This window comes from Neodiprion fabricii, chromosome 5 (assembly GCF_021155785.1).
Source record: "Neodiprion fabricii isolate iyNeoFabr1 chromosome 5, iyNeoFabr1.1, whole genome shotgun sequence".
In the NCBI taxonomy this organism is placed as follows: Eukaryota; Metazoa; Arthropoda; class Insecta; order Hymenoptera; family Diprionidae; genus Neodiprion; species Neodiprion fabricii.
This window is the reverse complement of record NC_060243.1, coordinates 6,376,650-6,389,217: the sequence shown is the minus strand read 5'-3', so window position 1 is coordinate 6,389,217 and position 12,568 is coordinate 6,376,650. Positions and strand designations below refer to the sequence as shown.

Here is a 12,568-nt window from a genome sequence, read left to right as displayed (position 1 = left end):
GATCCTGATTACCTTAATTACTCATAATGTTCATTCCCACCGTTTCTTCACGATTCAATAGATCCGGGAGTAATTTAGTCTAGATCTTTTTTCTGTGATATGTAAATAACTATTGAACCCATTTTTCGTTCTTTTGCCGATTAGATTGGGGGTAAAAAAAATTTCAACCAGTGTATGATAAAACTATAGTATAACTGTAAACATAAGCGGAGGATAGGAATTCGGGAATTCGAATACAGAACGATGCCAAGGAAAGATTCATGTGGTTCTTCTCACCTGAATCGAATCCTTTCCAGCCTCACGAAGGACCGCTCTGGGCTCGGTGTGCCCAGGTCCGTTACTGTACAAAAGAGTTGTGTAAGGCTTGCCGTCGAGGTCCGATACCTTGCTGTCTGAACCTGCGAAACAAAACAGAGTCATAATCAGCTCCGATGTCACGACGTTTTTCAAAATCAGAAAATTCGGGTAAAAATATACGCAGTAGAGAGGATTGGGTCGAATCGCGTGACGAGAAGTCGAACGATATTTAATAGCTGATTGCGAGAGGAGTTTCGTATATAATAGGTGACATCGTGGCGACGCATTTACGATCACAGATACCTAATACCTACTTATTCGCAGACATAAGGTACAGGTATAACGTCCTCCACAGCAATAAAGAATAATCGCGTGTCTTTGGTCGACGCGACGTGAACTTACCCTGCAGAAATTACAGGGATCAGTGATAAAAATAGCGGGTTTGATTTAGTACGAAGCAATATAAGGTAGCCTGCACTGACTTCGATCAAAAGCTGAGCTGAAAATTAACATCGCGAAATACGCTGTACGAGAAATGAATGCCGGTATTTCATATCGTGGAGGGTAGAAAAATTTTCAACATTTTTTAATCACCTTCCATATTGCTACAAGGTAAAGTATGTAAAAATAACAGCGAAGTTTCATCAAGAAATTCTAAACGTTTGAAATCCCTCGGCCAAGTTCCGGTGGAAAAGAAATTTCCCGAGTGATGGTGCACAGCGCGTACCAAGTTATCAACGATTCTGCAGAGCGTTATAAGTTAAGAATTCAAAGAGAGTACCGTAATAAACTTGTTTGAATTAGTATCCCCAGATCCATATAACTTACTGGCTTCAAGGTGATAATTAACGCCTCAGGTTACCTAACGACGTTATACTCCGCTATCCTGAAGCGTGTACTCAAGCTCAATAAAATCTCGCTAGAGACTCAATAATTCAAGGAGCGCTGCTATGAATAGGTAAATAATAAACCCTGTGAGAGTACTTGGGCGAAGATAAGCACTCAACTAAGTAGAAACATAGTGGACTGATGTCAGAGATATACGAGCTAAATCACCATTGGGAAAACAGCTGTAGGGAGCGGAGATTAGTTCGTGGATTTCAAACTAGCTTCGGTTTGCGACACTCGGATTATTCTATCGTGTTTGCAGTATGTTGCGGTGGTAAAAGGAACGGTAAGATTCTCACGACTTTTGGAACGAACGTGGTAATTACAACGGGCTTTGAATGAATTCTTAATTTCAGGACAAGGGCGTGAAACAATTCGCACAAATTATTTACCGAAAGCAGGGACTACGTGAAGCCGGCTAAAAAAATGTTTCGGATAAGATGCAGTTATACGTGGTAGAAAGTTGAAGAAAGTGAGCCAAGTTTAATTATATACGCCTAACAAAGAAAGTTTTTAACAAGAAAGTAATTTTCCGACATTATTCTTAACACTGTGGAGCCAACCGAGCGTTGGATAATTTGCATGAAAATCTGACACTCGAAACAACATTTAAATGCTTTTAGTTTTACGCAAGTTAATGCCAAGGTCCAAGTCTTTTCACGCCCTTGTTTCAGCTCGTTACCGCGTCCCAAACCTGTGATGGTATATATATATGTATATGTATGTATACGGATATCACACATAACACATATCGTCGTCCTCGTAAAGCTGTGTTAAACATACCTGTGATATCAACGAGGCGAAAAATCCCGAGAAGATAAAAAGCCCGACGGAAGCTGCGGGGTTTCGGGCAAGAAAACGCTCGGACGTGTAGGTAAACCGCAAATGGTGCTACCTGAGTGAAAGTGATCAGGATTTCTTTCTCCCGGCGCGGCGGGACTTTTTACTCGACGAACCGGTAGCGTCCTGATCGTTGCACGGCTCGCAGGACGCCGGTGAGCATCCGGTCTGCACTCCGTTTTATAACCGAATAGACCCTGCTGTGAGTAAGCAGAGAGTCGAACAGAACTAATTCCCACACCCCTGGTTCATTCCGGTGTTTAGGGTGGTTTACGGTAGCTCGCCGAGTGAAACGACGGTTGCCGCGCGTATCACGTTGGATTAATTAAGTCATTTCACGCTCTGCTTCGTCCAATGACAAGATTAAAGACCCGGCATGGAATTGACACTCCTGGGAAACATCCGGGGCATCCTTCAAGCTGCAGGGACGGGCAGATGAACCGAAAGTCCACGGATGCTGTTCGAAAATCGCTTCCGAACGGACAAAGCTATAAGGTTACATATACACGTATACGCCAATTGGAAGGGCTCTTCCTGTCGGGTGTTTGTTGGTTACATAGTAGACATGCACACGGGCAACGACGGAGACGTTAATCAATTATTCAAATGGCTACTGACGCTTCGACAAAGGTCCCGCTGAGTCTCGACGACGCAAAGAGATCCGAAACTATTCTGGAAGTGTCGAAGTTTCCACCGAAGTGATTGTCCGTCCAAGGGTTTCGACAAATTGATCGATTGGTTGGCCTCGATGCGAGATTTCGCTTTGAAAGTTTACTTCCTTCCCCCCCCCCCCCCCCCCACCTCTTTCCACATCTTTCTTGAGACTTTCGACGAGATTGAACACGAAATTATTCGTCATGGCCGAGCTAAGATATCCCCGTTGATCCAGGCATCGGGATTCGAAGCGTTATTGAATCCCCGATTGGCGAAAACGCTTGACTGACTGACGAGTAAGTGAAAAGAATTAGAATTGGTAAAACGTTCGATATCCCTGAAAGCATTAATTTCCAACATTATTCCGCGGGTGCCGTGAATTTAAGGGGGATTGAATTGTGCCCGACTCGTATAAACCGTTCTCATTATATTCAATTTTCTATTATGAATTATTCTGAAAACACCGAATCTATCGACAGCATGCAGATTATTGCATTAAAAAAGCAATTCGTTTATCTGAATTTCGATTTTTATTCAAAACTTTCGAGATTATGCAAAAATTTCTCGAATCAAACTTTGTGGCAAAAATATGTAAGGACTATAAAATACTAAGTGAAAGTCAATGTTAATTTGTGCACCTGAGAAAATTGCGTGGAATAGGCATGGGTGAAATTGTTGAATAAAACAGTGCACCGTTTATTTGAAAACCTTTCAAGTTGATTAAACGCTTCCAGTGTCTTCTCGCGAATGGTACTAAAAAGTAAACCATCTTACAGTAAAATTCATCTCAAGTCAGCGCGTTAGAGACTGCAGGCAACGAAACATGGACGTGTACGTATAACTCTGTATGGGTATATCTATCTATCCGGTACCGAGTATGCTCAACGTGACGATGCGACGAGGCGAATCGTTGGAACTTCCGTACGTGCCTCAACTTCAAAATGGATTTACCTATAAAGCCGTAGATACAGCACACAAAGTCGCTCCTCAAAAGTCTGGAGTAGGTATATAACGAATTCACCGTCCCCGAAGTGGAAATACCCATATACATGTACCATACACGAGGCGAAGATATCCACACTTGAACGGTGAGATGGTCGTGGAAGTGGAAGCCGGTGAATTGTTTTGGCGTACCGTAGAAGAAGAGGCTAATTGAACGAGATCCCGTTCCTGACGAAAGTTCTTCTTCTATTTTTTCTTTTTCGTTTTTTTGTAGTGGTTCGGACCCCTTTGGCAAAGTGGTCAGCATTCGAAAGGAGAGCGATTCCCTTTCCTGAAAGAGTATCGTCCTTAACCTCGTTCGCGGTACGTGAAGTGATGAAATAAAATTGAAGAAGAAGGAAAAGGGGAGGGGGGGGGGGGGGGCAAAGGGAGAGAAACGTGAAACGTTGGAATATCGCGTCGCTGGTTTATAGTTGCAGTGAACTCTCGAGGACGTCTGGACCTGGCGCAGCGACTCGAGTTGCCTCGAACCAAGTAAAAAGGTGCAATTCGGTCTATCACTCCAAGTGGTTCCCCGGGACGAGGTGAACCCCGTACGTCGTGTCTACGTATAGGTATACATGCGCGTATACATATGACGATAAAAATTTTGCAACCTCTATTTACATTTACGACGTGGAACTCGGGATTCGATTTACCGGAGGCGAGAGGCGATCTGCGAACTCCCACCCTATAGAAGAGCCCCGTATACACGTATGTCGAGCAGATTGAATCTCATTGAATTATGGCGACGGCAGGGCGGCGTACACGTGTATCCATAGAAAAGCGGATAGAGTCTGTACATAGGGCTCGTGTCTACTAACCTAGGATCGGGTTGCCCCGGTGAGTAGCCAACCCTCCGAGAGTCAGTACGTGGGAGTGGTCCGCTGTCACGAGCAGGAGCGTTTCTGAGAGGTCAACTTCGTCCATGACCGCCCGAACTGCCTCCTCCAGCGCCAGGGTCTCGTCCAAGGCCCGATAAGCGTTGTTGTAGTGATGGGCGTGATCGATCCTGCCACCTTGTCAAAATCATTATTACTTATAAACATGACCGAAAACGCGACCGAGGAGGTCCGATCTCTGACAAATTATACCTACGACCGTGTCTTTCGATCCTTTTGAAAGAAAAACACTCAATGTATTATCGCTAACGATAACTTACGTATAACGCACAGATTTTCAGTACGTACGATTCGAGATAAACAATGAATATCTGTATCAAGCTACGGGTCGCTGAGCATAAATAAATTGACTATAATTATGCATAACGGCTTCGACATACTCATCACCAAGCCATGTATTGATTATACGTTGAATAGCCGATGTACCACAATCGAGGTATAACATTCGTAAATATATTCTCATTATTCACGGGCCGTCTATTGCCTTTACATTTTAATACGCAGTGTTTCTTTTTCCTTGGCACCCTTGTAGAAAGGCTGAACCCCTTAAAATCACAATGTTTAAGCGCCCTCGAATATCAGTTTGGTTTGGAAAGGGACAGTATCAGAGTAAATTCTAATAAATGGGGCAAATTATTTTCTTGATAAAGTTCTATTTCTTATACGGTTCTACTGCATTCGACTAAAAAGTTGGATGAAGTTTGAAACTTATGAAAGTTAGGCCGGAATCTCAACATTATAACGATGATACGTGAGATGTTTGTCCTATAAGAGATCAGCAGACGAGACGAAATATTGTTAAGCGGTTTTATGATGTTATAATTGCGATCTTGAACAAGTTGAAAATTTATTAATTTACTGTACAAGCAAGCCACCGGAGAATAAAGAGAAAATTATAGGGAGAAAGAGATGATGGGGAAAGAAGAAAAGTTTCCTTAGCCGATAAAACACTTTCCAACCAAAGCTCGTATTACAAGACAGTCACCTTAGTGTATAGTGTACAATGTATGTTAACACAGCTCCCGGATTGAGGGAAGCTGGTTCTTTGTAAAGAAAAACCGAAGCGTCATCGATAGTCGCTTATAATTCCGTCGTTTTGTGAACATCGGTTGTTCTGTATTTTACTTAAAAATGGGAAGAAGGCGTGTTTACTTTGAAATAATTAACTCCAATCAGCTAGATTCAACGAAGTTCAATATTATATAAGAATAATATTATCTCTCACTGTAAAACGTAACGAAAAAAATTCAAACCTACAAATTTTATATGCAGAACTAGAAATATTACTCACATCAGGTTAATTAAAAACATTATGATTACAACTCCAAGAAACCGTCGTTCGTACTACTCTGTCAAATTAAATAGCTTATTCTGCTGGTATAAAGTAAAGAATACTTTATAAATTGCTGCAGCTGAAATTTTTTTCTCACTGCAAACACGCTACATACACAAAATTGCTGTAGGTAAATGGAATTAATAATCTTGAGTTTAATTAAAATATATACGTGACCGTCATTGAAGAGATTTTTATAAAATTCAAGCATAACCAAAATATATGCCATATCTATTGAAATAGGACTGACAGTAGGAAAAAAAATCAAAAAACAGAGAAATGACGTGATTTTTCTGAAGTTATCAGTAACTGAATATTTCGAATTGAAGCTTCCAGTCTTTTACTGATATTATTATTAAATGTTGACCAGGGATTCTCTTTGAAAAAAAAAGAGACAATCAACTCTGAACTAACTTCTCGAACTCTGATTCTATTATCGTTTTTGTTCCGTGACGTTTTACTGGATCGTACGGCCGTTAAATCCCCTTATCAAGATAAAACAACTGACATTCGACCGTGTTCCGACAACGAACCTTGTATTTTCCATGCCTTGTACCCAGCTGTCGAGATATTCTACACCCGCTACGAGATAACAATACAAGCCGACGGTACGCTAATGGTAACAAGATTAATACAATAACCGTAATTAAACCTGATAAAACATAGTTAAGTGCGGTACTTGAGTACTGAACAAACCTTGGCGACAATCGCGTTTAATTTCACTCGAGAATTAGAGTAACAAGAAATATCTCTCCGCCTCTTCCCTTTGCTTACCTTCGACAAACAGAAAGAATCCCTCCGGATTTTTCATCAGTATACGCAGTGCCTTCAAAGTCATTTCGGTAAGCGACGGATCGCCTGTACCATTTGTGTTTCGGTCGACGTCGAAATCCATGTGCGAGTAGGCGAACAAACCTGAAGAGGAGAAAAAAGAATCATAGACATTGTGACATCGAAAACGAACCGCAACGTGCAAAATACACTGTAGTAAAAACGCAAAATAAATTAAAAAAAAACAAAAACTCTGTCAATTCATTTCCGACGATAAAAAACAAGCTGCGTCTCGTAAATCTTTCCTAAATATATCTGCGCAGTGTGAACCTACTCCGGAAAGCTCAACGCAGCTATAAGGTGCACAATGTTGATACTTTCCCGCAGATTTCCTCCGCATTGATACCGAGCTTTTGAAACGTAGCTCATGCAGGTCTAGCTAACGGGCAAAATCCTTCGTGGCTTTTTCTCGTTGATGTTTGAATGACTCGATTTAACGCGGATCAGAGCACAGCAACGTATAAATGCGGCCCTTGTCTCACCGAGGGAATTTAACCCGGCACGTTATTACGTCGATGGTTTACGTAGGTATGTCTGTACAGAATCGTCTGTGTATTGAACGCGAGGGTCGTCAGGTGAGGAGAAATAAGGGCAAGAGTTGGCGGGGGCGAATGAAATACACGGTAGTAACTCATTTCAGTAGGGAAAATAACAGTGTAGGATATAACCGCAAAGAGCGTTGCACGGTGGCGTTGCCACGCAGAGTTGGGAAGATCGCGAAGGGATTATCGCAGAGCTTTGTATTCCTGTTAAGCTGCAGCCACGGCCGCGTTCAGCTTGGTTAGAAGAATATTTAAGCAAGATTGAAAGGTGGGTAAGTAGAGATGGGCGCTGCTGGTTGAAGCGCGAGTACCCCTAATACGCCACTGAACTATTTTCGTTGTGAAAAGTTGGCTAAGCGAAAGCTCGTTACAGTGCATGAAGTTTCCGGCGTGCAAGCTCCGCATCTGGGTACTCGGCACGTATCAGGTGCCGCGATAGCGCACGTTCATTAGTGTCCGTAACTTCCGTTTCCGGTCTAATCGCAAGACTGGGTGGGGGGGTCAAAATTTCGTAAGATCAAAAAGTCGACTGGTCGAAAACCCGAAATTTTCTAGATACGAACTTTAAAACAACGAATGATCAGCGTACCGAAGTTGGGATTTTTGGTAAATCACCCAGTAGAATAATCGTTTTCCCGAAAGTTCATTTAACCGAACACTCTCTTGTTCGGAAAAGGATTTTCAGAACAGTCGGCACTCCGAATGACCAAAGCACAGAATGTGGAGGTACAGAGAAACGAAAGTTCCGAAAGTAAAAACTGAGAGTGGCTAATACTTCGAACAGCCGCAAAACCGAAAAAATTTCTCGTCGAACGACAAAGTTCGGAAGGAGTAAAATTATGATCTGTAAAATGCAGAAGGCCCAGAAGGCCGAAAGGTTGCAATACGGTTGTCACAGTTACGTAGACTTATGCTAGATGACACTATATACCGGCCATCAGATACATGTGGCGTTGGAGAAAATATACGAGTTCCGACATCATCCAGCCTTCCGGCATTTTGGCCATTCTGTCTTTAGCGGGTTTTGGGATTTCGACCTTTGGAGTCTTTGGTCAGTCGTTATTGATAAATTCAGATTCGTAAATTTTCGACACAGGCATGAGTCTGAGATTTGAAAAGTCGACTTTTTGACTCTTCGGTATTTTCGCAAAATGTATTTATACATTTTGGTGTTCTCAATTTTTATTTTTCCACAAGTCATCTTATCGTATTTACGGTCTTTCTAAGTTTTTAACCATCGATAGTTTAACTTTTGGGATTTCATCCCGTCGAATATGTGGTCTTTCGCATTTTTGTACCCCACCCCACAGATCAGAAACACGTGAGAGGACATCGCGAACGGAAAACGGTGTTGGTATCTCGTCGTTGTTATCATTGTCATTACTATTGAAAGGCTGGAAACTACGCCCGGAATTTCAACCCGAACTGACAGCTCAATGGCTCGTCCGACGTCCCTGACGGACGCAAAACTCGACGTCGACTATGTAAATGCGCCCGAAATACGGCCGGACCGCAAACGGCTCTCACTACTTGCAGCGTGCGCTTCAGCTGCCTGTCTGACTGCAGCGCGATACTCATCACTGTAGGTTGTACGTTGTACTCTTCGTACTTGGCGCAACAACGCTCACAATCACTTTTGCTGACGGTTATACGCACAGCTGGGAATAACCGGCCTCTCGACTAAACACGCTGGAATTTTATCCAGTGACTGGAAGCCAGCCACCGCAACGCGGGGACGGCTGCAGTGGTGAACTAAACCGGACAAGCCGGCTGTCTGATTCTCGTAAATCACAAACCACTGCCTGGCGTAGGTGTGCTTGACTACAAACGAACGTACATTTTGTCTCCACACCGTGGAAAACCGGCGATTAATGTGTTATTGAAGGGATGACAGAATTCAAAAAACTGATCCATACTGCAATCGGTTTTGCAGTCTCAGCCAGCATTTAATTTTTATTCAGTTAGTTAATGCACCGATACGAATGTCGAATTTGAATTACGAAATGTATCGAAGTTATTAGATTTGTCGTATTCAAGATTCTCCGACTTCCCCTGATTATGAAAACTCCCCGAAATTCTCAGAGATTTTTCGATCTCATCCGCAAATTCGATTACTTGTTGTCTCGACCATTCGTACTCCGAAGAATATACAAGGGAGGAATCGAAACGTCAACTCACCAAGCAAGTGCTTGACCTTGCGAGGGTCAACGTTTTCCAGTTGTTCCTTGTTCCACACGTATTCGGCGTCGATGTTGCGAAGGCGACGCTCGCGTGACCATTCCTCGATCAGGTTTCGGCCGTCGAGTCGGCGACCCTCCTTCTCAGGTTCCTCAGGATCCATGGCAACCTTGGGTACGAAGTGCCTTCTTCCCCCGCCCAGCAGAACCTGCACAATAAAACACACGCTAGGCTAGATACAGGCTGCGATACAGGCTTATTGTTCAGCGGCAAAGGGTCTTGTGCGGTTTGTTTTTTTGCCGTTTTTACTTCGCTCTTCGATCGATCAATCACTCACGCGGTTGACGTCGATTTTCAAAGGTTCTACCGAGAAAATATAATGCGTATCAATATATCACGCTTTAGGTAATACGTATGGCATACATTCAACAGCGCGAAAAGTCCTTCAAATCCATACGCGTATACTTGGTATCGTGGCGAGGATTTATCATTATATAACGTATTTAGTTGTATGCGAAATGCGATATCTGACAACCGTCCCTCGCGCACGCGATATCTAGATTTATCGATGGACTTTTTTTCACGGTTTTTTCTTTATTCAAGTTTTCAGAATTCTACATCTGCAATAAATTTATTGACGATGCTGGGGTTTTACCACGCCGAAGTTTGCTGTGGTATTACAATAATATTTTCAAGTCAAATAAGTCAATCGCAGAGAATTTTTCGTATAATTGGTTCGTGTGCAAGTAGATTATTCCTTTGGATGCAGAGTAACTTTTTATTCGATACACATGACGGTGAAAAGTTTTTTGAACAGGGATTATTAAGCAGTTACTTTTTTTTGGAAATAATTTTTCGAGTGTCATTGACGAATAAAATATCTGACTATTCTTTCTGCGTTTCTTCTTCTTTTCTACTTTCGATCTTCGATCAGTGGCGATGAAATTAATAGATGTGAAACGTAAAAGTAAAAATTAAAAAAAAAGCAACAATTCTTCAGAAGTCACTAATTTTATGTTACTTTTCAACAAGAAATAACTTGGGCATATAACATGGATGACTCAATGATCAATTAAGCAAAACGTAAGAGCCTAATTGACACAATTCTTTCGCTCGGATGAACGCCTAAAGCGGCGAGTTCGGTGGACTTCCCGTAATTTTTCGGTATACAGGCGTCGTTCAATCACAGTTTCAGGTCTCGTGAGAGAAATAAAAATAAATGGAGCGGGTACAGCTGTAGCTCAGTATCCATGCAGCAGACTTACGTTAATGTTACGGCCAGGCTCGTCCTCGAGAAATTGTCGAGCAATGTCCTTACAGGAGCGTCTCGCAGCCGGTGGAACCTTGCCGTCATCCTCCCAATAGCGACTGGACGCGTGGCTGAACAACGCCGCTGGCGTCGCGTGCGTCACTCTCGTCGTCGTCACTACGCCGGTTGACTTTCCTGCGAAGGCACGAATAAGACTAATCAGGAATCGCGGAGCGTAAAATAAAATTCAGAAATCAGCAGCGTCTACGCTATAACATATACATTAATCGAGATTTAATCGCGCCAAGCCGTATAGCCGCGGGACGGCGCCACTTTCGACGATCCGTGACGTCAAAAGAGCTCCGGCCAATCACAGGCGGCGTTTCACTAACCGCGCGAAATTCGAAATGAGCGAATGTCGAACGAAGAGATTCGTTTCGAAAAGCGCCGTTCGTTGCTGTGACAAATAATCATTTTATCGATGAATAATTACGCAGGATGTGGTGCACAGCGTTATAGACTACAGGGCAGAATTCCGTACGAAAATGCTTGCATATTATATACAACGCAGTTTTTTCGTGGCTTGGTTTATAATTAAATTTACGAAGCGTATAGAAAGAATAATTGATTTCTCTCGTCGAAGGCTCGCGATGCATACGTGTGGATATATCCCCGTTCATCATGGTCTGTGGAATTCAATTATTAACAAAAGGAGGAAAAAAGAACCCTTAGCATAAAAAAGAAAATGAAAAAAAAGTGTCACCGTTCATAACCGGGCGTTGAAGCTGACCCGAGGAAGCGTATTTCATCAAACAAAGAGACTCAATTTCCTCTGATATATCCCGCACAACGTTGCCCTGTTTTCTCAGTTTCTCTTCGTTCTTCATTCCCTCCTTCCTTTCTCTCTCTTTCTCTCCCTCTTTGTATGACACAACATTAGCTGATATATATTACCCACGTACATATGCAACTACATGATTGTTCATCAGAATGTACAAAAAATAAATCGCAATTAATTTAATCTCTCTTTCTTCCTCTCTCTACCCTTTTTTAACTTTCTTAGTAGCTGTTTCTCGTCTTTTTTTCACAGATATTCTTTCCCTTCGACCGGTCCAGACTTACCAGCTATCCGTCGCATTGTTGTGAGATGGAAACCGCCTTCTCCAAGCTTCTCAGAATTTCTCAATCCATCGACCAAAGCTGAAGTTCGTATTAAAAAACTAAAATTTGGTTACTAAAGCTGGAAACCGCAGTAAATCGCTGAGGTTAAAGTATAGATTAATGAAGAAAAATGATTACGCGAGAGACTTGAGCTTCGATCTTTGATCAAGCAATCTGTTCCGCAGCATTCTGGAGAGGCAGTTCAATCACGGTTCCATCTTCTCGTCTGATAGAAAATGTGCAGGCATGCAAAATTGCAACTTCCGAAAGAAGAATTTTCCCATGCATGGAATGCGAGGGAGCCATCTCTTTCCTGCTCCATCTGGATTAATCGTTTGGGGTTAAATTGGTTTCATCGAGTAGCATTCATCCGTTACATTCATTGGATAGAACCGACACCCGGTACGCGAAGAGTTATCAACGGTATTGAAATGGTCGTGTAGACTCAAGCTGACCTGTTTTCTCTTTTATCCGCATTCGACCTCTGTTAGAACCATCTTTCCGGCCAATGATTTCCATTCATCAAAAGAACCGCCCTCCTATGATTTACTCTTCTTTTTTCTTGGATGAGTTAATTAACTTTTTCAAGATCCTCTCTCTTCGAATTTTCTCGAGGAAAGAGCTATCAGCACGTTATTATACCTTTTGTAATATTTCATCGAACCCGTTTTGCTCCCTCCTAAGTTTACCGATCGTCAACAGTTACCATGCA

The 12,568-nt window shown here is 42.4% G+C and overlaps 1 protein-coding gene across 2 annotated transcripts in view; it reads right to left on the bottom strand.

Annotated features, from left to right (window-relative positions):
- LOC124183428 (alkaline phosphatase-like) overlaps positions 1-12,568 on the bottom strand; it is a 237,491-nt gene that overhangs the window by 3,517 nt on the left and 221,406 nt on the right. For both annotated transcript variants that reach the window (XM_046571910.1, XM_046571909.1), the window contains 5 exons: positions 10,712-10,890; positions 9,447-9,654; positions 6,670-6,810; positions 4,485-4,679; positions 277-398 (listed from right to left, as the gene is read on the bottom strand). In XM_046571910.1, coding sequence (XP_046427866.1) covers positions 277-398; positions 4,485-4,679; positions 6,670-6,810; positions 9,447-9,654; positions 10,712-10,890 — 845 coding nt within the window. The remainder of the gene's footprint in view (positions 1-276; positions 399-4,484; positions 4,680-6,669; positions 6,811-9,446; positions 9,655-10,711; positions 10,891-12,568) is intronic.